The following is a 23,248-nucleotide window of genomic DNA, read 5'->3' as shown; positions in this document are numbered from 1 at the left end:
TTCGCCAAGACTACACTATAAAAAATATTAACAAAGACAAACAATATTTAGTCTCAATTTGACAACAGACGTCAAGAACAAAAGTTTGACAATAAATAGTATGCAATATGCATGCGTGTGTGCGTTAAATACATGGTACGTAGTGTGTGTGATGTTTTCTTTATTTATTTAATGTATCTTTTATGCATTATTTAAAAAAAATATTAGCATTGTGCACTCCTTCTCTATATTCTCTATAAGTGTGGAATATTTCATACTCCTCGGTCCGCGCAATTTTCGTAAAAAGGGATACAAAGTTTTTGCTTCACGTATTAATATATAGATAAGACGATAATCAAGATAAATTCTGTCACACACGCCGAAACAACTGCAGTCGTGTAGCAGAAAGTGCGAAACAAATACATCTGGTTTGCCTTTTGTATATTTTCGTTTTTAGTTATCTAGTTTATTATATTTTAATATGTTCATTATGGGATAAATCCTTAGACTGTGTTAAAATAGTCTGGCAAATCTAGTCACATTTAATTTCAGCTTCTTTTTAAGCGTACTTAACTTAAATCTATACTAATATTATAAAGAGGAAAGATTTGTTTGTTTGTTTGTTTCAAATAGGCTCCGAAACTACTGGACCGATTTGAAAAACTATTTTTCCATTAGAAGCCGACATTGTCCCTGATGAACATAGGCTACTTTTTTTAATTTTTTTTTTTTTGGTTTCATGTGTGTTTTAATGTTTCCGAAGCGAAGCGAGGGCGGGTCGCTAGTGTTCAATAAAGCTCAAGGCCAGATTTTTCTTAACGCTTCATTAGTAAATACATGCGTAGAATTTAGTTTAAATTGATAATTTTCAGGACTAATCATATCAAATTTAATCATATCAAATTAAGAAAAGATATCGTTTTAAAATAAATTTATCAATTTAGCATTGCATTAGTATCATCATACATAAAGGTGAGCTTAGAAACGCTGTAAAAATGAAATTATAATCTAGGTATATGGTATATATCATGCTAATAATAATAATAATAATGCTTTTATTATTTTAAACATTTTAATTTTATTATTTCAAACATTTATCAAACATTTTACATTTTAACTAACAATTTAAAGTAGACTAAGAAACCAATAATTAATATATGTATTAGCTTTTGCCCGCGACTTCGTCCGCGTGGAATAGTTTCTTTAGCATAACGCTTTATTTTACCCACCTCTTCATTTACGCAGAAAGTGAACATATTTTTGAATAATAGAATGTTAAGGAGTTATTTAAGGTACCAAAATCACGCTTTTTAACCGACTTCAAAAGAGGAAGTTATCAATTCGACCATAATTTTTTATCTATGTATGTTCACCGTTGTCTCGAGAATGCTTGAACCGATTCTGATAATCCTTTTTTTTGTTGTTCGAAAGGGTAAATAGATAGACCTTCCGAATGGTACTGTTTACATCAAGATCTGATGATGGAATCTTGGAGAAATCCAGAAAAATCTATAATTGTCAAAGCCTATCTTGAAGTGATTTGGGTGCTTCAATGTTGTAATGAATAACGTATTTATTTGGATAGAGATTAATATCATCTTTATAAAAACACCTTCACAAATAATGCTTTATTTTAGAACAAATTTGTTTAACATAAAAAACGTTATAGTGAGCCAACCTTAATATGTAGACATAATTATGCTGTCGCGGACTTTATTTAGATCTTTTAAAGGGGAACAATTCTGTTATACATTATGTTAGTGAAACTATAATCGTTTCTACAGCGCACGCAGCGGAAGTTCTCAAAAGGTAAAAATAACTCCGATTTTGAAACATTCTTTATTGGTGCTCCGCTTGTATTGGTCTTAGCCTTCCTCGATAAATGAATGGGCTATCTAACACTGAAACAAATCGGACCAGTAGTTCGTGAGATTAGCGCGTTCAAACAAACAAACCCTGCAAGCTTTATATTTAAAAAAAAAAGTATAGATATAAACATAAATTACGAAAGTAAAATCTAAACTTATATTACAAATGTCTTTCGTCTCGGTGTGCCTTTCGGCAAAGACCTCGTGCAACTCTTTCCACTGATTTCTATCTGCTGCTACTCTTATCCTAAGGGATCCAGGAGCAATTTTAAGTTCATCCTACCATCTGGTGTAGTGGAAAGTGACATGGTCACTACACAAGGGGGTCGCGGGTTCGAATCCCGCCAAGGGAAGATATTTGTATGATAAATATAAATGTCTTTTCCAGGGTTATGGATGTATATTAAATATAATATGTATGTGTATAATAAAAATCTTACATTTATATCCGTTATCTGGTACCTGTAACACAAGTTCTTTACGAACTTATCACGGGACCAGTTAACGTGGTGTGATTGTTAGTAAATATTTATTTATTTATTTATTATTATTACCGTCTACTTGCTTTGCAACCTCGGCTCCTCAAGCCATCCTTTGCTAACAAGTGACATTTCTGCTTTTCGCAGCGGAGCATAAATGCTATCCATCTCCATTTAATTTGATCAATAAGTGACACGATGTCTGTTAATTTGGTTTTGCACCTGATGTCTATACTTCTAACTTTGTAAATTAGTTTCAAGCCTAGCATGCTCATATATCATATTTAGGTCTCCCAAAAAAACAATCATGTTCTCACTCACTTACACTGTTAATAATGAAGTTGTAAAATAAAACTAATACAAAATAAAAATTATCAGCTTAGGTTGCTGCTCGAACATCTACGCAACTAGAAACCATGGCTCTTAACAAAAAATGTCCTGAAATACGCGAAGCCGGCGAGGAAGAATCGGGTCAGCTTCGGAGGCTTTTCAAAACATTGGGTAATAATTCATAACATCTGTTTATTTGATGTATATAATAATATGCTGTGCCTCATCAATGAAACAAGAAAATTCAAACCACATACATTGTACTGATTACTGATTTAAATGTTTTGTTTTTCTAGATTACAATTAAACTGATCAAATCTGTAGCCCGATGGCACCTGCTTAATAAGGCTGAAGGCTGTGTGGTCTGGTTATTATGAAAGGCAATTATATGATTCACTGGGAAATAGGTAGAGAGTATTATGCCGTTCCCTGAGTATTATGCCAGCATACTACGGGTCATTATCATTATTATCGGCTTGTATCTCTCTACTGCTGGATGTAGGCCTCTCCCATATTCTGCCACAATTAACGATTCTCCGCCTTAGTTTTAGTCCACCAGGGAGGGGGATGCCCGACGCTGCGCTTACCGGTACATGGTCTCTAGCCCAGTACACGCCTGCTCGGACGGCCATCGGTTCTGCGACACATATGTCTAGTCCACTAGTACTTCAGCTTACATCTTTAAGTCACACATATTTAGGGCTATGTTAGTTACTTTGGTTCTTCTTTTCTTTATTCGATCTAATTCGATCCATCAAAGAAACTCCGAGCATGCCCCTTTCTCTGGTACGCTGAGCGAATTTGAACTTACAGACCAGACCTATGGTCAATGTGCACGTTTCAGTGCCATATGTTATGACCGATGATAACGAAGAATGCACTCATCAAGAAAAACCCCTGAGACTCGCGAAAATTTAACAGCATTTGCCCTCTGGCATTTCTAGAGCCAACACCATAAGGACCGAATAGTAGTTCTCCACACTATTGAACTCTTACTTTCGAATTAAAGTCCCGCATCATTATAGTCTAATAAATCTTGGTGGTGCGTTCGATGTCTTTTAGGATATCGTCGTAAAAGATTCCGCAAACTCCTTTGTTGTCGATGAGGCAACGTATCCTTGCACAACTTTTTCAAGGATACGTGTATCGGCACACACTACTGACTTCCGGAATGTTGATGACAAGGGATTTGTGGTAAAAGAAACCAACGCCCCTCTGCGAGAACTGTTCTGTTTCCTATAGAAGAGCATGTTTCCTGAGCCTAGGATTCAGCTCGTTATATTTTACCACATCTATATACCTAAAATTTATTTATAGATTAGAAGAGGAGGTTCTCAATTCGAAACGCAAATCACCATAACTAGTAACTACACTTCTAAATATGAAAAAAGTGATCCTTAACGTACGAGGGACTTAATTTGATGATTAACACGATTTCTGGTGTAGTAAATATTATTTACAGTTAAAATCAGTTCAGCCAACTAGTTCGCAGAAGAAGGTACCAGGACATTAGATTGAAAATCTGCCTCCACACCGATCTACCACCACTTGTTTTTAAATTTTGTCCCAGATAATAAAGCACTTAATGAAACTTTTGTAGTTTGTATTTATTGTTTGGGTGCAATAGTAAATTATTTTGAAAATTGATCATTTTTAAATATGTGATCTCAAAATCTATAAATTATTCCCGGCTAAGACTTCTTTGATTGATTTGTCTTTAACATTTTAGAAGATTGCCCCGGTTTCATTCGTGTTGGACCAGCAGGATATCTGTTTTCGGTAAAATTTGAACCAGAGATAGAAAACATATACAACATAGAAGTGAGACCTACGGACACTTTCATTGTCACATTTCCAAGATCAGGTATCAACATATCTTTTACACAATCTATTTCTTTATCGTATAACTCTTTCGTGAATATAACACATGAAGAATTTCAAATAAAAAATTGGTGCTTGGGGGCTTCGCACACTTGGTATATCAGCAATAAAAATAAAAATACACCGGGCGTCACATCCTTCAGGCTGTGACAACTCCAAAATTCTACAAGATGAACTCTACGATCGATAAATTGAAGAAAAAAAAAACCATGTCTAAGAGATATTTATATGTATTATGTGTGTCAGTGTGTATTTATTTATCTGTGGTGAGATTTGTTTGAAATTTAAGTTAGAAGAGATTGAAGAGAACTGTAGAAGAGATTAATATTGTTTCGTACACTACTGGGCCGAGATGTTAAAAAGCCACATTTTCTTTTTTTATATCCCACGTATCGATGTCACACCTCACGTAACACTAAGCCAGTACTGGATTACAGATTAGATGTCAATTACAACAGATTCAGTAGAAACTAAATTATAAAGGAACAATATATGTAGTTTAGTTTACAAGCTGATTAATTAAAATACAATTTCTTTACATAGTTCATTTAAATAATAATATACTTACCAAATTATGCTTCATTATAATAGGTAAAACTACATATGATTAGACGTATTATTTAAAAGTGAAGATGATTGAAAGGGTGAAAGAAATCTTCCTTTTTAAAATATAACAAAATTTAAAAAGTCTAAATTAAGATTTGACTTAAAGAATATAGAGGAAAACAACAACAAAGAATTTTGAGATATCCAAACCGAAAAACTATAAGAATAACAGCATTATGAAATGAGGTACTTAGTCAATGATTTCGTATTGTTATAAGTCAGGTCAATTTCCATTTGAGGTTAAATGAATTAGGCTATCGGTTACCAAATTGGAAACACTAGGTATATAATAATATGTATATCATGTATCACATTGTCACAATAAATAAGTTTTTCATTAAATTAAGGGATTTATTAAATTATTTGTTTCTTCACCAACGAATCTACTTTAACATATTGCTTCAATTGATGTAGATAAATGTTGATGTTAATAGTAAACATTGTACAGGGACAACGTGGACTCAAGAAATTGTCTGGTTACTGTTGAATGACTTTTTTTTTTTTTTTTTTTTCCACAGGAGAAAATCGCCGGATCCCCACCCGCGCGGCAGGTGGGGTATGTGGGAGTTGAACCTCACTAAAAACTCCTGCCGCTCACAACCGGCGCCCTACCTCGGACCGGGCCGGAGCCCAGTCGGGGCTATTGAAACGGCGGGACAGGGTTGACGCAGAGCACATTACATCCATCCCACCGTCCCACGGACGCCGGACCGGTGGCCGCCAGCGAAACGACCACCGGTTCCCTCGTTCAGCGGGCCGAGAGCCCGCTTTGATGGCGCCGCGTTACACCTTCCCCCAGAGCGGTCGGGGGAACGCGGTCTACCATCACCCGGCTTCCTATTGCGGGTGAGCGTGCAGAGCACGCCACCCCTCGTCTGGGTCCCTCCCCGCACAAAACGGGTGGGACCCCTAGCTCTTAGGGGGCCAGGTCACGGATACGACCCCGGTCCCGACCCCCTGCTCGGCGGCGGCGGGTTTCTGCGTAGTGAGGAGAGCTTTCCCTCACTCGCCCCGCCGCCTCCTTCTGCGAGATGGTGCACTCGCAGAAGTCGAGCATAGCCTTCCATGACTCATCGCTGCCAAGCATCGACGCCACGACGCCAGGCAGCGACAAGTCAGGTCCTATCTTTGCGACCAGGACACGGCGCTGCACCTCCCAAGCGGGGCAGACAGCGAGCGTATGCTCCGCCGTGTCCAGGTCGTGTCCACAATGGTGACACCTCGTCGTCGGCTCAGCCCCTATCCGGCGCAGGTACTTCCCGAAGCATCCGTGCCCGGTCAGCACCTGCACCAGACGAAAGGTGAGACGTCCCTCGCCACGATTCACCCAGTCATCAAAGACCGGGTAAACCGCCTCGACGGTCCGTAGCCCCCACGTGGGGTTGGCCAATCGCCTCGAACTGTTGAATGACTTAGACTACGCTAAGGCGGCCTCGCTTCATATTGTCGAGAGATTCGTAAATATAGGGTAAGTAAAAGATTCACATAGTTAACCATCAATAGAAAAACTTAATTGTAATGTGCTATGGGATACGGTGGCCAATACAAAAGGTAGGTAAGCTGGGAAATATCTGTGCGTAGTCTGATAGGACTGAAACTAAATCATTATTATTGCAAAATGGTTAAGCACAATGTACGTAAATTTCTATAATCGGCAACAAACACGCTTTTTCTATATTTTAAGTAAGAAACCTCAATAAACCTCAACACGTACCCAACAAATGTTCACGATTGACTTCCACGGTGAAGGAATAACATCGTGTAATAAAAATGAAACCCGCAAAATTATAATTTGCGTAATTACTGGTAGTAGGACCTCTTGTGAGTCCGCACGGGTAGGTACCACCACCCCGCCTATTTCTGCCGCGAAGCAGTAATGCGTTTCGGCTTGAAAGGTGGGGCGGCCGTTGTAACTATACTGAGACCTTAGAACTTATATCTCAATGTGGGTGGCGCATTTACGTTGTAGATGTCTATGGGCTTCAGTAACCACTTAACACCAGGTAGGCTGTAAGCTCGTCCAACCATCTAAGCAATAAAAAATAAAGATATTTGAGAACAAACAGAAATTATTCTATCAAACTATTAATCCTTTATTAAACTGCCGCGTAATTTTTTTTTTGTTTTTTTTTTGTTTGAATTTGAAGAATTTTTAATGGTAACAAAAGAACAAAGAAGTATAATCATAAATCAAAAAGATTTGGAAGCACTATAAAAATATAAGAAAAATCTTACATAAATATACCATTTTTCTTCGTTTCGGATTCAACTTCTCTAGGTGTCTCGTCCCAGACTAGGCAGCCATAAGGTAGAATTTATTTTATAAGTGGAAAGAATGCAATTTTAGATCTTAAATTGTGCTTTATATTTTTATTTAGATATTGGATCCATTTTTCATTATTATATTAAAATTTAAGTAATCTATCCTGGAAAAACTTTTCTTAAACCTAAATTAATAGGTAAAATGTCATTGAAGCCTTCTATTTATAGAATAGGATGCTGTTTTCCAAGTCGTTTTTTTACTTTTACGTGATTAATTGTTCATAGCACGTAACTGACTTTCATCCGTGTTTGAGTATAATATTATGTTCTAACTTTTATTGAACAATCCCACGTTAATAAATGAAATAACTACATCAAATAAAACGAATCGAATTAACTGCATATTAATATTGTATGACTGGCATTATTCAAAAATTCAAACTAAGTATCAAAGAACCCAGATGATATCGATATGCGTTTTAAAAACATTTTTACCTAGTCTCGTTTGAACTGTGTTAACATATGCTAAGTATATTAACATACGTATAAAAAAAATCATTAATTAAAACAATTTATATTAATTAAACTTCGCAGAACCTCTATTTGGGGATTAGCATCCAGAAAAACGCAGACCTACAAAGAGATAGAAATGAATAAAGAAGACCGACGGAAATTCGAAAAAGTTATAGTACCTGGCTGTGAGCTGCTGGCCGCAGCGACGGACCCTCGTTTCATCAAAAGCCATCTTCCATTATCCATGCTACCTCCTAATTTGATAGAGACAGCTAAAGTAGTATATGTTGGAAGAGATCCACGTGACCTTGTAGTTTCACTGTACCATTTTAGCCGCCTTATCTCAGTACCACTTTATACAGGAGACTTTAAAACTTTCTGGAACATGTACATGAACGATAACGGTAATTTAGCTCTTGAAATAACTTATTTCTAGATAAACTCAAGATGTATTGTAAATGAAAAAAATTTTAAACATATAATATTCTAACAATCACATCGTCGTGGCCTTAGGTGCCTGGTATACCTACTCGTATCCAGCGATGCGTCTGTTCCAATTCCATGTATAAAAACACATGCTCACGAAATTATTTTACGAAGAATGATCTTTCTTGAACAGATAAACAGATTATGATTATAAGCCGCCGGAGCTCCGTGATTCGTAAGGAACGTCGACCTACACAGCGACCTGGGTCTCGAAACGATCCGCAAACCCTTGAAGTCAGCGTCGGAACGGTACTTCGATAAGGTTTATACGTCATCATAATCCCTTATCGTTACCGCCGCTGAGTACTCCCCGAATCCTGTCCACGCAGGAGCCAGTCGCCAGTGACGCCCTAGTCACGTCATTACGGATCCGTCAGTACTTATAGAAGTTGCATTAGACACCTTCAGCTCTAAAATTATACGAAGGCTTAGAGACCCCGATAACCGTACTCCGAACTCGGCAAAGAGCATCCCATACATCAGCCCGCTGAATTTCTCGCTGGGTCTCCTCAGCGGGTCGCAATTCCGATCCAGTAGTAGATGCATTCGCGAAGCAGTTGTCCTTGAGCTGTTAGGTCTATTTCGGAGGCGCTCGGGCAGCTGTTAGCAAATCCCACCCCTTCTGGCTGAGCCTTTGCTCGCCCACCACCCTTAAAAAGAAAATTCGATCTCACATCTTAAGCTGGGTGGGCTGCCATTACGTTGTCGTCGTAATATTCATCTAAACGGAATAACACAGGCATGGGTCGCTCAGAATTCTTATTTTAAGCTGTTCAATTGAAAATATAAACTTTAATTATTAATTTACTCGTGGACGTCATTGGTGTGGTCGGTTTAGGTAATATACATCCGTATTTAGTGAGAAATATTAGTACGTACACCAAAATTCAAAATGCCGCAGTATGTTTAGACCTTTTTGGTTAAGTTAATTAAATTTTGAATCATAGATCCACTTTATTTGAATCTCACCATATATAACAAAAGATCAACAGAAAAAAATAACAATACTTCACAAGTTAGGTGAAGCGAAGTCAACCGGGCACCAACTAGTTCTCTTATCCAATTTAATGAAAATATTTTTTTCAGTTGTAAGAGCACCCCACCTATCACACGTGAAAGAAGCATGGGATTTAAGAAATCATCCAAACATGCTGTTTCTCTTCTATGAGGAACTCAAACAAGTCAGTGTGTTTAAGTTTAATATTTTGCACTTAATATAGAACGTGTTAGGGAACTTGGTACGAACCGACAGAAAACAGTAGGGCTAATTAGTTAGGCATGGATAATTCGACTTATCATTTTTAGGTCACATTTAGGTCACTTTTTTTTTATAGAGATAAATATGAAATTAGAAATTGCATAATTAAAATTATAATACATATTTTTATAGTTTGATCTCGGGTTTATTACTTTCATTTAATTATTTCTGACTTTTTAATTGCATCTGTAGTACAGTGTACTTTAAGAATCTTGTTAAAAGCTTAAAATAACGTGATAGTCATTTATGAGATCACGATACGATTTGATACCCTAAGCATTACCCGAAGCGAAACTTTTATCATAGCAAAACAAATTTATGTGATGCTTAGTTATTCAATGTATTAATTAAATAAAAAAATTCTCCACAGGACCTTCCCGGCACAATCAAACGCATAGCAATTTTTTTTAACAAAACCTACACAGGTGAACAAATATCAGGGCTTTGTAAACATGTTCACATAGATAATTTCAGAAATAATGACTCGGTCAATGTGAACTTTTTATCGAAAGTCGATGGTCTAATACCAGGAGAAGAACCATTTATAAGGAAAGGTAATTTAAAAGGCATAAGGAAAACTCAACCAATATATTTGGAAATTATTATTAATCATATACGTATATATTGTCATGATTTTTTTGAACACGACGTAAAGGCTTAATGTGGATGTGAACAGTCTCATGTATTTTTAGCCAAGAGCATTCAAAATTAGACCTCTTCGACGTTCAACTTCGCTAGTAGTTAAATATAGTAGATATGAAGTACTCTGCGGAATAGCTTGGGATGAACCCATCATCTCCACTTTACCTTCGCAACAATCCCGATGAAATTTCTTAACCGTCGATATGTGAATCGAGGTCACCAGAATTGCAGAATTGCGAGATCACCAGCGATTTGCATGTTTATTTATTTATTTATTTCTATACTTTAATTATATACCTACATAATTATTATTTAGATACAAACATAGCTTTTTAAGAGATCTACTAACATAATGAGTAATGGTTACTTTAATAAATAAATAAACTAAAATTACTAATGTCCATGAGCATCGATGACCTCCATTATATGAGTCGCATACTCTTATGTCTATTACGCCCAAAAAAAAGATAGTTGACAAAATAGGTCTTATATATTTTACTACAAATTCAACAGGAAAAGTCGGTGGCTGGCGCGATTACTTCGATGAGGAGATGACTAAGGAGTGCGAACGATGGATGGCCAAAAAAGTGGAAGAAACTGGTATTCAGTTTCCAACTTATCCGTAATCGTGAAATAGATCGAATTAAACCACAAAATTTGTTCTTCCTTTCAATTATTTCTTCGCTATAAAATAAAATACTAACGAAATCCGATTCGCTGTTTAATTTTATCATCAACTAACTAAATCAGAGTAGATTTTGGCTCATCTTTGATTTGCTTTTGATCCAATCGCAAATAAACTTTACAAGGCGATTCTGCTAGGATGATGCGAAGATTACATCGAAATCAGTTTAGCCAATTCAGTCTTATAGATTATTTTTTTAATATCCAACATTCTAAATTGCTTGTACTATAATTTTTTTGAAATAAAATTTAAGATTCCGCGATGTATTATGGTTTTTTGTGCACGTGATAATAATTTAATTGAATCACATGTCAGATGCGTGATATACGAGAAAAGCGAGAGCCCACCGCCAATGGCACGCTTCTCAATAATTAATCCCACATAAACACCTATGGAAGATCCATTTATATCCGATAAATTCGCTGAACCGAATTCAGTAACTGTCAGTCCCTTTGGATAATTGAAATCCGAAATAAGTTAATTACGTAACGAGATTACAAACGCTTTGTGATTTCATTGAAAATGCCTCGAGGTGTTTTCGATTTAATAACAAAAGTGGACGGCGGGTGCGCTAGAACCTCATAGTTAGTGTTGTTTCCCCAAAGGATACTGAGCGAACTCGATCATAAACTTTAACGACCCGAGAAGTTAAGACGCTTTATACTTTTACATACTTACCAACACTTTGATTAGCATTTAGCCGCTATGAATATTTGAGAACTTGCCTTGATTGCGTATCAAGTATATACGAATAAGAAGTATACTATTGAGTTCCTGTCGAGTGATACAACTATGTCTAGCTTCGAATTCTGTGGGTATCAATTATTATTATGGTAGGTAGCGGCTTGGCTCTGCCCCTGGCATTGCTGACGTCCATGAGCGACGGTGACCACTTACCATCAGGTGGGCCGTATGCTCGTCTGCCTACAAAGGCAATAAAAAATAATAATAATAATAATACCAATTAAAAATAAGATAAGGTAAGGGCTACGAGACACCAGTGATCCCAAAAAAAATCCTTGTGGAAAAGTATAAATTAAGCCAGGAAAGGTAAGGTTAGAAAACGAATTTTTCTACAATAGATTTAATTTTACTACTTCAGCAACCCTAGATTCGACTTAACTGTACAGTTTTTCATAAAATTAATATCCCGAAGTGCAGCGGAGGTTAACCGAGCTTCGGAAGGTAACATTTCAAAGACATGAAATTGGAAATTTACATACTGTATAGGGCTTCCGCCCAATATTAATGAACGATATTTTTTCTATATTTCTATCACTAAAACTGTTCAATTTATTCATCTCTGATATTATGCCCGTGTCTTTTAGTTTTGATCAGAATTTTTTTATCGAGTTTCCATGCTAAGTAAACGGATACGTGATAATAAAAATATTTAATACCTACCAATATAATTGTAAAGAATAAATGGGTTTCATTTTATGAATCAAACGTTTTACAGCTTTCGTGGTTAAGGGTGACTGCGGCTGGCGAACACCTAAAACTACAGTAAATGGTAAATGCTTAGGATACCACGGGACCACGATTTTTTTATTTATTGCTTAGATGGGTGTACGAGCTCACAGCCTACCTAGTGTTAAGTGGTTACTGGATCCCATAGACATTTACAACGTAAATACGCCACCCACCTTGAGATATAAGTTCTAAGATCTCAGTATAATTACAACGGCTGCCCTACCCTTCAAACCGAAACGCATTATTGCTTCACGGCAGAAATAGGCAGGGCGGTGGTACCTACCCGCGTGGACTCACAAGAGGTCCTACTACCAGTAATTACGCAAATTATAATTTTGCCGGTTTAATTTTTTATTACACGATGTTATTCCTTCACCGTGGAAGTCAATCGTGAACATTTGTTGAGTACGTATTTCATTAGAAAAATTGGTACCCACCTGGAATTCGAACACTGGTGCATCGCTCAAGACGAATGCACCGGACGTCTCATCCTTTAGGCCACGATGACTTCAACGACGACTTATCGGGATACAATTTGTTGATGACTGTTCCTCGAAACTTAAATCTTTTCGACTACGGCACACATAATCCATAAACCAATCATTTCGTAATCAGTAGAACTTCACAAATTGTATAATCGAAAACCAAAAGCTTTGTTTAAACAATTTTACTAGCGAGCATCTCAATACAAAATTAAATTAGAAAGGCGGAATGATTAGATGCCAGTAGCTCGACGACCGGTAGCCGTAATAACTTCACATCGTACAGCGCTACGCTGACACGCGCCCCGCCCTACAACTAATTGCCGCCTAGTTGTTTATTTAAGCGCTTTCTGTTATTAAAACAATTGGTTGCGGTTGTGGCTCTTTGATTAGGTAACATAACGTTCCTTACCTTTTACGACAGCTTCTACGATGTCAATGCTTCTCAAAGTTAATATAATCGGTTCTACAACCAGATTTAATTTGATGGTACCTTTTCTTTTCTTCTTTTCGGTCAAAAATATACCGTAGTTTCTCACTCGTAGCGGAGGACACGGGGACCTAAAAGTGCTCTCAACCAACACAGTCGCGTCACTGAATCGCAACGACTTCGGAGTTCCAAATTTAACCTTGAACCCTATACCGCTCAAATCTCCCTTGAGTACACGTCGTATATTAACTTTGTAAACTCGCGTTTCATTGTGACCTGTTGTTGTTGTTACTGCATACACTTTTCCCGTAAAAACGTATTTGGAGAGCAACGTCAACCGCTTCAATAAAACTTTATCGTACGTGACAGACGAATCACAAGCGGAAGTGGCGTAACGTTGTTTTCGGAGGTCGACTTTCGCATCCGGATGAACTGCGCCCAAACCGATCGTCAACAGAAGAAACGCTACTAGGACTTGCATCGCGAGAGTGAGCGAGCAGACGCTCTGGATTCAGCACATATTTCTCTGAGCACTTTCTCGTTAGTTTATATATTTTATATGGAACCCGCACACGTCACGAGAGTTGCTATTCTACGTGCGCACGAGCGCAAGGCGCGCCGGAGGCTGCGGCTACAAGCAGGCTCTCACCCACTCAATCCAGATCGTTCACCTAACCTTATTTCCATACTGAACAGAAATATTAATAATAGCTCCATCACCGCACGTAATAAAACAACTTGTCACTAGTTGCAATATTAAATGCAACATGACCATGGCTCAAAATAGCAATTTACAAATTTTATCCAAATAATGAACTTAGCACTGTCATTGATCGAACTAATATAAAATGGTTCCTATTTAAGTTATTTAAAATTAGTAATTCGAAATATCAAGAAGCACATTAACAACATTTTATTCTAGAACTTTAATATCTAATTGCACTTGTAGCGTGTCGTTCTGATTTAAAACTGAATATTTACGTTATTGAGAAAAAAATAAACACCGCTTATATTATTATATGAAAAAATGAAAACCAAATCTAGCAATATGTTGTCAGTGGCCCAAAGAAAATCATTATAGTACCGCAAGCTGGTGACATCAAAAATCAATTTGTAGCGTTTGATGTTGGAGCGCGCGACACTTGTTTTTGCTTCAAATCGAATCTCTCGGGGAATGTAAATTTTTAAAAGTCAATTAGAAACGATTTGCTTAACGCGCACAGGAGAGATAATATCTGATTTACTAGCTTCTAGCTAGTTGTATCACTATGATTAAATGACATTTTAGTAACAAATAACCAATATGAAAATCCTCGAGCAATTTTTTTTTTATTGCTTAGATGTGTGGACGAGCTCACAGCCCACCTGGTGTTAAGTAGTTACTGGAGCCCATAGACATCTACAACGTAAAGCGCCACACACCTTGAGATACAGTTCTAAGGTCTCAGTATAGTCACAACGGCTGTCCCACCCTTCAAACCGAAACGCATTACTGCTTACATTACATTATTGCATTACATTACAAGAGGTCCTACCAGCAATATTACTAAAATTGCGTGCCACTAGATTTTAAAATAGTCGTTTCGGTTACAAATTCAGGAATCTACGGGTTAACGAACATCGCTACTACCAGACAATCTATTCCTGTTGGAAAGTAGTCATACGTCACGGCTTCAAGAAGGGTAGCCTTTATTTCAATGCAACTGAGATCGCGATATCCCTAATATTAATGTCTGAAATCCCAAGTATACTGCAAAATTCACATTGTGGTAAATATAGACTTGAGATCACATAAAAAAAACCTTTTTCAAAAGATATAGGCACTTAATTTTAAAAAAAAGTCTCAAAGCTCAACTTAACGTCAAAGTATAATAAAATAAAAATTCAACAATAGTCCTGTAGTAATCCTGCAATTAATATGAAAATCTCTGAGCAATATTTATGACGCTGTCGCTAGCTAAAATTATTGTACTGTTTAATATTTACTGACGGACCGTATTTTACGCGGCGACCGGATTACGTGCGGAATATAAGCGTTAGCTGCGTTATCCAAATTTAATGATCGCCACTTGACACTCGATCATTTGCATTACCTAGAGCGAATATTTGTTGCATAGTTACGGTCCAAGTCGATTATTGCAGGCAGCGAACAGTTGTCCGGGTGCTAACTTTATTTACGACCAGGACTGCTATTCGATTTTCATAGTTTATGTGTTCAATAAACGAATTTCATTTGAACAAGATTAATTTGCTATCGACCGTGGTGAGTGCAGTAAAACTGGATTTTAAAATAACTATAAGTTCTCTTAGTGCGTTAAAAATGACATCACATTTATGGTGGTAGGACCTCTTGTGAGTCCGCACGGGTAGGTACCACCGCCCCGCCTATTTCTGTCGTGAAGCAGTAACGCGTTTCGGTTTGAAGGGTGGAGCAGCCGTTGTAACTATACTGAGACCTTAGAACTTATATCTCAAGATGTGTGGCGCATTTACGTTGTAGATGTCTATGGGCTCCAGTAACCACTTTACACCAGGTGGGCTGTGAGATCGTCCACACATCTAAGCTATAAAAATAAAAAAAACATATCCCTGCATTTCTGTCCTTCGGAGGTTGTACCGTGATAATAATTTTCAAAGTGTTTGATGTGGTTACGCGCGCCCGTGACAGTCAAAAGCGCCCGCGTGAAATATTGTTACACCTACGTTTAGGTTTTCGTATAATCCTTTTGGCTCTGAAATTATAACCCGTGAATATACATAAAACGCTGCTGCGTTGCGGTAGGCTGTAATTCTACTGTGGAAACGTCATAAATAATTGTCAGCGTTTCGGTATTAATTAATTCCACTCCAAGAGTGAAATCGATAAGAACGTTGTTCGCTTACTTGAAAAATGCTGACTTCGAACCTGTTGCAATTTTCTCTTTAACTTTTATGAGTTATCAGCTTAAAGAAAAGCCTTTTAAGAATTTGTATTCACAATATTTTGTTGCTTACAATGAACAGACCCGTGGACACACTTGATTATAAAATTGTCAGTCAAATAGATAAAGAGTATTTTAACGGGGATAACGTTAAAAATATTCGGTGTTGCAATTTAATGACCCCAATCTAGGAATTTTGTGTATGACGTTTACCAGAAATTCACAAATGTGCTAAGTGATCTATCACTTGCATAATATCCAAATGACGACAAATAATACTTTAGTCGTTCGTGACTAAGAAAAATGTAAAAAACAGACGCGGTAGACACTTTCAAAATAACGTGTTGTACGAAATCGTGTTATATGAGACTAGAACCCAGTACAAAAAAGAGAGTATTTTTTCTGAATGAAACATCTCAACTATTTTTTTACATAATATACATAAAAAATAAGCAGTAAAATTTCGCTTATTCACATAAATGTGTGTTCATAGTGCATAATGTAATTCTCTGAATAATTTTAAACAAAAATCTCGTTATCGTGTTGTAGAAGTACCGTGCTATAAGAGGGTTATGGGGAAGTTTTCTTTTCGTGTTACAGCCGAACCGTGTTGTAAAATTCCGTGTTTTTGAAGGGTTACGTATATTCGAAACGTCAGAAATAATCTAATGACAAAAGCGAGAAGAAAAAAACGCGAAGATAACAGTTTAATTATATCTGTCATCTTTTTACAGAAATAGGCAGAGTGGTGGTACCTACCCGTGCGGACTCACAAGAAGTCCTACCACGAGTAATGACACTTAAAATTACACTTACAATTAAACACTGAATACGAACACAGACGCGTGGTGGTCAATGCTAAATATCACTAAAGTAATTATGTAAGTGATCGTCACAATTTATTACCTAACTAACGTAACTAATTACACATGAACAACTAAATAGTTGAATTATCATGTTATGAATATATCTATATGTATATAAATTGCCAAAGTTTAAATAATTAAGTAGCATTTTCTCTCTTCTGTTTGTCCAGACATTTCTTATTTGTTTTGTCGAGTAGCTATCGACATGCTTTATTAGTAATTTATTTTATTTTATATATAATACATATCGACGCTTGAAAGGCAAACATGATTAAGCGACAATGCGTGAACTTTACAGTAGACTAATTTAAAGTTGAAATACCTGAAAAAAATTATATTTTAACAAATCTAGCTGTAGGATTGAAACGATTTTAATAGACCTAGACATATATATTTTTTTGCGCATCGAATATGGTTATTGCCTATCATTTATGTACAAAGCTGTTATTGTCGCTTAGTCACGTTTGCCTTTCAAGCGTCGATATTTATATAATAAATATATTTTATATAGATAGTAAAGTATTTAATAGCACAATAGAAGACAAAAGGAATCTTAAGTCTTAAGATATAGGGCCATTTTTTTTGTAAATTGTTATTGATTATAGTGCAATTAAAAAATCTTGATCCTGGTCGAATTTCGGTAATTAACCAAACCAATTATTCGAAATAGAACTGTTCGTTAATGATACATCACGATCTCAAATATGTGACAGTTATTCGTAGTAGAAATTCTATAATTTGAAAAAAAAAACTAAACATGCGTGTAATTTGTCGAATAGGGCGAGGTACGCTGTCGGCTTGTGCTCTCTCGCTGGATGTCACATCAGTAATTAAACATTCCAGCAGCTCCTCTTGATATTAAACCGTTTGAAAATTCTAACAATGTCGCACACTAGACTCCTCCTATGAAAATTACTTGTAATTTGCGAAGATACCCCGAATACCTATGCTGGTAGACGTTTCATCTGATAAATATTCAGTTACAATATTGAAAAGGACTTTAATATATAATCACGGTTTTAATAAGTTTTATCAGTTTTAATTGATCTAATAGGTACGCAACGATGTATAAGGTGAGCTAATGCGATCCCATTAATTCTTCGCCGCGACGGTCTGCTGCAGTGCGGTTTGTCGTTGCGAGGAAGCTCAGCCAGACCCACTGAGTTTCTCGCCAGATCTTCTCAGAGGGCTGCGATTCCGATCGGGTAGTAAATATTTTTATTGCCTTTGTATGCAGACGAGCATACAGGCTATCTGATGGTAAGCGGTTACCGTCGCTCATGGACCTCAGCAATGTCAAGGGCAGAGCCAGCTGCTTACCATTTAATTCTGCGAAGCACCTTTCTGTGAATAGATAAGACTAGTCCACAATACAAAGGGCCCATAGAGGCACGATGCAATGCGATTGTAGACTTGTTCAAAAAAGCTAAATGATCCCAAGGCTTGGTAATGATTGAATTAATCCACCGTGACTTCAGAAAACTACAGGACCTATGATAAAAGAGGCACTATGAAACAAGCAAAGGCTATTAGATTTTAAGATTCATTAGAGGCAGTGTGAATCTCAGTTGTACAAATGGTATGTTCATAAGTACTCTATCGCGTTTAGCATTTGTTTTTGCTTAGATAGGCAAATGGGAAGTTACTTATGCAGGCTCCCCGCGGCCACTGGAGCATATAAATGTAATAACGTGAAAGCCAACGCTCACATTGACACACGAGGTCAAAATAATCTTATTACATGACTATCCTTCCAATAAAAATAGATAGGATATTGAGATTTTCACGTAGCATACCCCGTACCCACCGTAAATTTATCTACTACCAATTTGGCAACTTTGATAAGGGTGACAGAGTATACAGTTGTCATGGCATACCTTATTTCCAACGTACCATGACTTCTTAAAATACGATATATTCACTATTTAATAATCTAGATAGATAATTAATAAATCGGGCTTAACTTGAGAGAAGGTAGAAAATATAACAAGAACGAAGGCACTGTCATCGAACAAAACGCGTATATCACCCAAGTTTCAGTACTTACTCGTGAAGTTTCAGGGACGTGTGTTTAACGACCACGATGCGTACCGGATGTCTTTAAATATTAATATGGTAAGGCTTATATTACATATAGGTACTAAGCTGCTTGAGTTTGTCGTTACCATGCTTACTCGACTTTGTCAAAGATATGATTATATTTATATTATATTTTATATATTTTGCTGGTGGTAGGACCTCTCGTGAGTCCGCACGGGTAATTTCCACCACCCTGCCTATTTCTGCCGTGAAGCAGTAATGTGTTTCGGTTTGAAGTGGGGCAGCCGTTGTAACTATACTGAGACTTTAGAACTTGTATCTCAAGGTGGGTGGCGCGTCTACGTTGTAGATGTCTATGGGCTCCAGTAACCACTTAACACCAGGTGGGCTGTGAGCTCGTCCACCCACTTAAGGAATAAAAAATAAAAAAGGCACACGGTATTTGTCTTTGATGTTAATTATTTCAGTGTCTATAGTCTTCATTACTTTACAATTAGTCATATTGTGTGGAAACTCTACATTTAAATGGGCTATAGACTTCAGAGCAAAACAATCAACCTCTTCACCATCATCATCATAATCATTCTCCCGCCCTTCTGCTAGTCACCTGGGCGCAAAAAGTTTTCTCCTTCCATACTCCTCTATCATATACCACTCAAACTTACAACAATCAACCTCTTCACCCAAAAATTAAATATGTCTTTTTATTTTTTTATTAGTGTTTGAAACACAGCTAGAGTTCTCTATAATAAATATGTATTAGATTATAATAATATACATTAAAGTCTTATGAGGATTCATAAGTTTTGAGAAAATGTACGAGGGATCGTTAAATTATATATTATAATATTTCTTTTAGATATACTCTATGTGTATATTGTTAATTATCAAGAAAATACAAGTCCACTTAAGACCCATATCATATAACTAGCTGTACCCGTCCGCTTCGCTGGGCATTTAAAATTAACATAATTATTTCTCACCCCCACAAAGATTCTCATCATTAACGCCCCCGCAAATGGTGTAGGGAGTCCAACACTCATATACCTTAAATATTAGCCTAACCATTAAGTACATGTATTTTCTACATGGATACTAAGTTTCAAATCAATCGGTTCAGTAGTTATAACGGAACATCCGTAAAAACCACTGTAGATTTATATATTAGTATAGATTCATAAATTCAAACTTCCCCCCTTATTTCCTCATTTCCCAGAGTAGTATTGATGAGACAGTACGATGAGTATTCTAGAGCTGGGTAGAAAGTGATGAATAGATGCTTTTAGCTCTATTACTTAGCTCGGGCGGTTAAGTAAACGCATGTTATGACAATATTAATGTCTACTGTCTAAGTGAGCGCTCATATGGTTCGCCTCAATCTTAATGAAAGGATGTTCTATGTTCGCGAGTCGCGCCTTCGAATTTTATCACTGAACTTCCAAGTTTTATGAGGCAGAGTCGCTTCGGGTTAGATTAAGTAAAGAGTACAGCGTGCGGCATACTTTACACCCTTCATAGTAAAATTTACGTAGCAAAACGATCTACATAGATAAAACGATTCATTTCTTTTGATGATTTTCTGGTTGTTTTTTTTTCTTCATAAAATCTTTTTGCTGAATTTTTGTTGATTTTAAATGAAATTTTATACACAAATGGTATAAATCATAAACAAACATAATACCCTGGACATTCTCTTCCAATCTATCATAGAGTGGTACAAATAGAAAGTATGGTAATTTCATTAGCAAAATACCGAATTCCATAAAGAAATAAAGGTGATTTTGAAGATTTTACTTTTCAATTGTTTATTAATGGACAAAGTTACTATTTACAAGTCCATCGTCGATAAGAAAGAGCTTATAAAACTTTTTACGACGTTCCTTCATTTGTTCGTCAAACAGAATAATGGCTTTAAATTTTAAAGAGCCCCGCTTTTATGAAGCAGACAGAGATAAGCGGGATTATAAAGGGAAAGTGGGGTGAAATTCTGATAAGAAATAATGGATCACAATGAAAATTCAAAAAACCTGTTAGATAATAATGTAATTGTTTATTATAGCGAAAGCATAAGGACGTTTCCAAATAAATGATCAAACACGGCTCGTACTAATGAAATAGGCTCGAAAGTAGGTACAATGTTTTCGGTGAAATTAAGTGAAGCTGGTAATATGTAACTGACGTTCCTGCTTTTAGTATAATCATATACCCCGTGACTAAAGATATGAATATTATCTTCGGTTTTCGCGGGTCGGGAAAATATTTAAAACTCTTTTTAAGGTTCAAGTGTTTTTTTTAATTGTCAGTAGAATAACTCCGACGCGTCAAATACTTTTCAGTTTTCGTGGTCACGAAAGACTGAGGTGTTATTCGTTGAAATATAAATATTGTGGTAACTGGCCAAATTAAGCCGTAAATCATCAAAAGACTGATGTCTGCCTGAAAAACGTTTCCTAAATCACTCTATGCAACTCATTGAGTTTATCCCATCATCTCCATTTTATTATCACACCACACGACACAACAGACTTCATGGCTACTACCTACAACCGATACGTTCACGTACCTTTTTTTCCTTTATTTTTCCTACCTATGCTTGAGTGGCCATTTAATCTTCACCCTAACGTGTAGGTGAGCTGACGGGGCTCAAACCGGGAGAGTTGCTAACACTGGCCCTAACAAGAACAGTGCTTCGCAGAATCTACCACCGGATCGGAAACGCGACCCACTGAAAAGATTCGGCGAGAAAGTCAGTGGGCTGTGTCTATGTGTTAATTCGCTCGTCGAGCCCTTCGTCGTAAGCGACGTGTTCGACGAGGACGGTGACCGGGTCAGGTCCCATCTACATGAACTTCCCATCATGGTACACCTAGTATTAATATGGTCACTAAGCGACAGCAATCAAATACACTATTTAGCCTACGAAGGCTAGTTCTACGATTAATCTATACATATAAATAAAATTGTAGTGTCTGTTTGTAATATTGAAATAGCCTCTTTTTACTACATGCATATGAATATATATACGGTACATATACCAAATCTAATATTTTTTACAAATTTTGTCTGTCTGTCTGCCTTCCTGTCTGTCTGTCTGTTTGTTCCGGCTAATCTCTGGAACGGCTGGACCGATTTTGACGGGACTTTCACTGATAGGTAGCTGATGATATAAGGAGTAACTTAGGCTTTACTTATATTAGACTAACTTCGCCCCACGGGTGCACCCGCGGTACGACAACAACCGCGGGAAACATCGCGGGACTCAGCTATCATAATTAATAAAATTTTATGTTTCCGAAGCGAAGCGAGGGCGGGTCGCTAGTGTATAATAGAAAGACTATATAGGCTCTTATGATATGGATCATGTCCTTCTTGACATAGCGCTACTTAATACTTCGTTATTATTATTATTATTATTTTGTTTAGCTGGGTGGACGAGCTCACAGCCCACCTAGTGTTAAATGGTTACTGGAGCCCATAGACATCTACAACGTAAATACTGCCACCCACCTTGAAATATGAGTTCTAAGATCTCAGTATAGTTACAAAGGCTGCCCTATCCTTCAAACCACAATGCATTACTGCTTCACGGCGGAAATAGGCATGGCGGTGTTACCTACCCGTGCGGACTCACAAGAGGTCCCACCAACAGTAATTACGCAAATTATAATTTTGTGGGTTTGATTTTTATTACACATGTTATGCCTTCACCGTGGAAGTCAATCAATGATGATGATGATTCAAACGTCGTAATCATGAATTCGACCTCTATTAGTCTACGTGGGTAGCTTTGGGAACCGTAGATCACGAGCTCCATCTGCTATTCTATGTGAATAATAACAAGGGAAAGGTGACTACAACTATACCAACTAACAAATAGGAACATACGAGTGCTTGGAGGCAGAAATAGGCAAGACGCTGGTAAGTGCACCAGTAAATATAACATTTACTAACAGCATTTGTCCTTCAATATTAAAGTAGACAGTCTTTTATAAAAATTATGCTAAAGTATTGAGAATGTATGTTTTACATGAAAAACAATAAATAAAA

At 36.9% G+C, this 23,248-nt stretch overlaps 1 protein-coding gene across 2 annotated transcripts; it reads left to right on the top strand.

The window, feature by feature from the left end:
- The first annotated feature begins 249 nt into the window (after positions 1-249).
- LOC101741119 (sulfotransferase 1B1) lies at positions 250-11,017 on the top strand. Of its 2 annotated transcripts, none has more exons than XM_062668715.1 (9): positions 250-407; positions 2,705-2,827; positions 4,389-4,520; positions 5,592-5,637; positions 6,558-6,611; positions 8,000-8,322; positions 9,491-9,585; positions 10,033-10,216; positions 10,818-11,017. In XM_062668715.1, exons 2-9 carry the CDS (start codon positions 2,743-2,745, stop codon positions 10,928-10,930), a joined length of 1,032 nt encoding a protein of 343 aa, XP_062524699.1. In that variant the 5' UTR covers positions 250-407; positions 2,705-2,742; the 3' UTR covers positions 10,931-11,017. The 2 variants fall into 2 exon arrangements, with proteins under 2 accessions (XP_062524699.1, XP_004930150.3); XM_004930093.5 differs by having other exon boundaries at positions 4,386-4,520.
- Positions 11,018-23,248: the final 12,231 nt, after the last annotated feature.

This window comes from Bombyx mori, chromosome 5 (assembly GCF_030269925.1).
Source record: "Bombyx mori chromosome 5, ASM3026992v2".
In the NCBI taxonomy this organism is placed as follows: Eukaryota; Metazoa; Arthropoda; class Insecta; order Lepidoptera; family Bombycidae; genus Bombyx; species Bombyx mori.
Note: the sequence above shows the minus strand (reverse complement) of the source record. Positions and strands in the feature narration are given on the sequence as shown.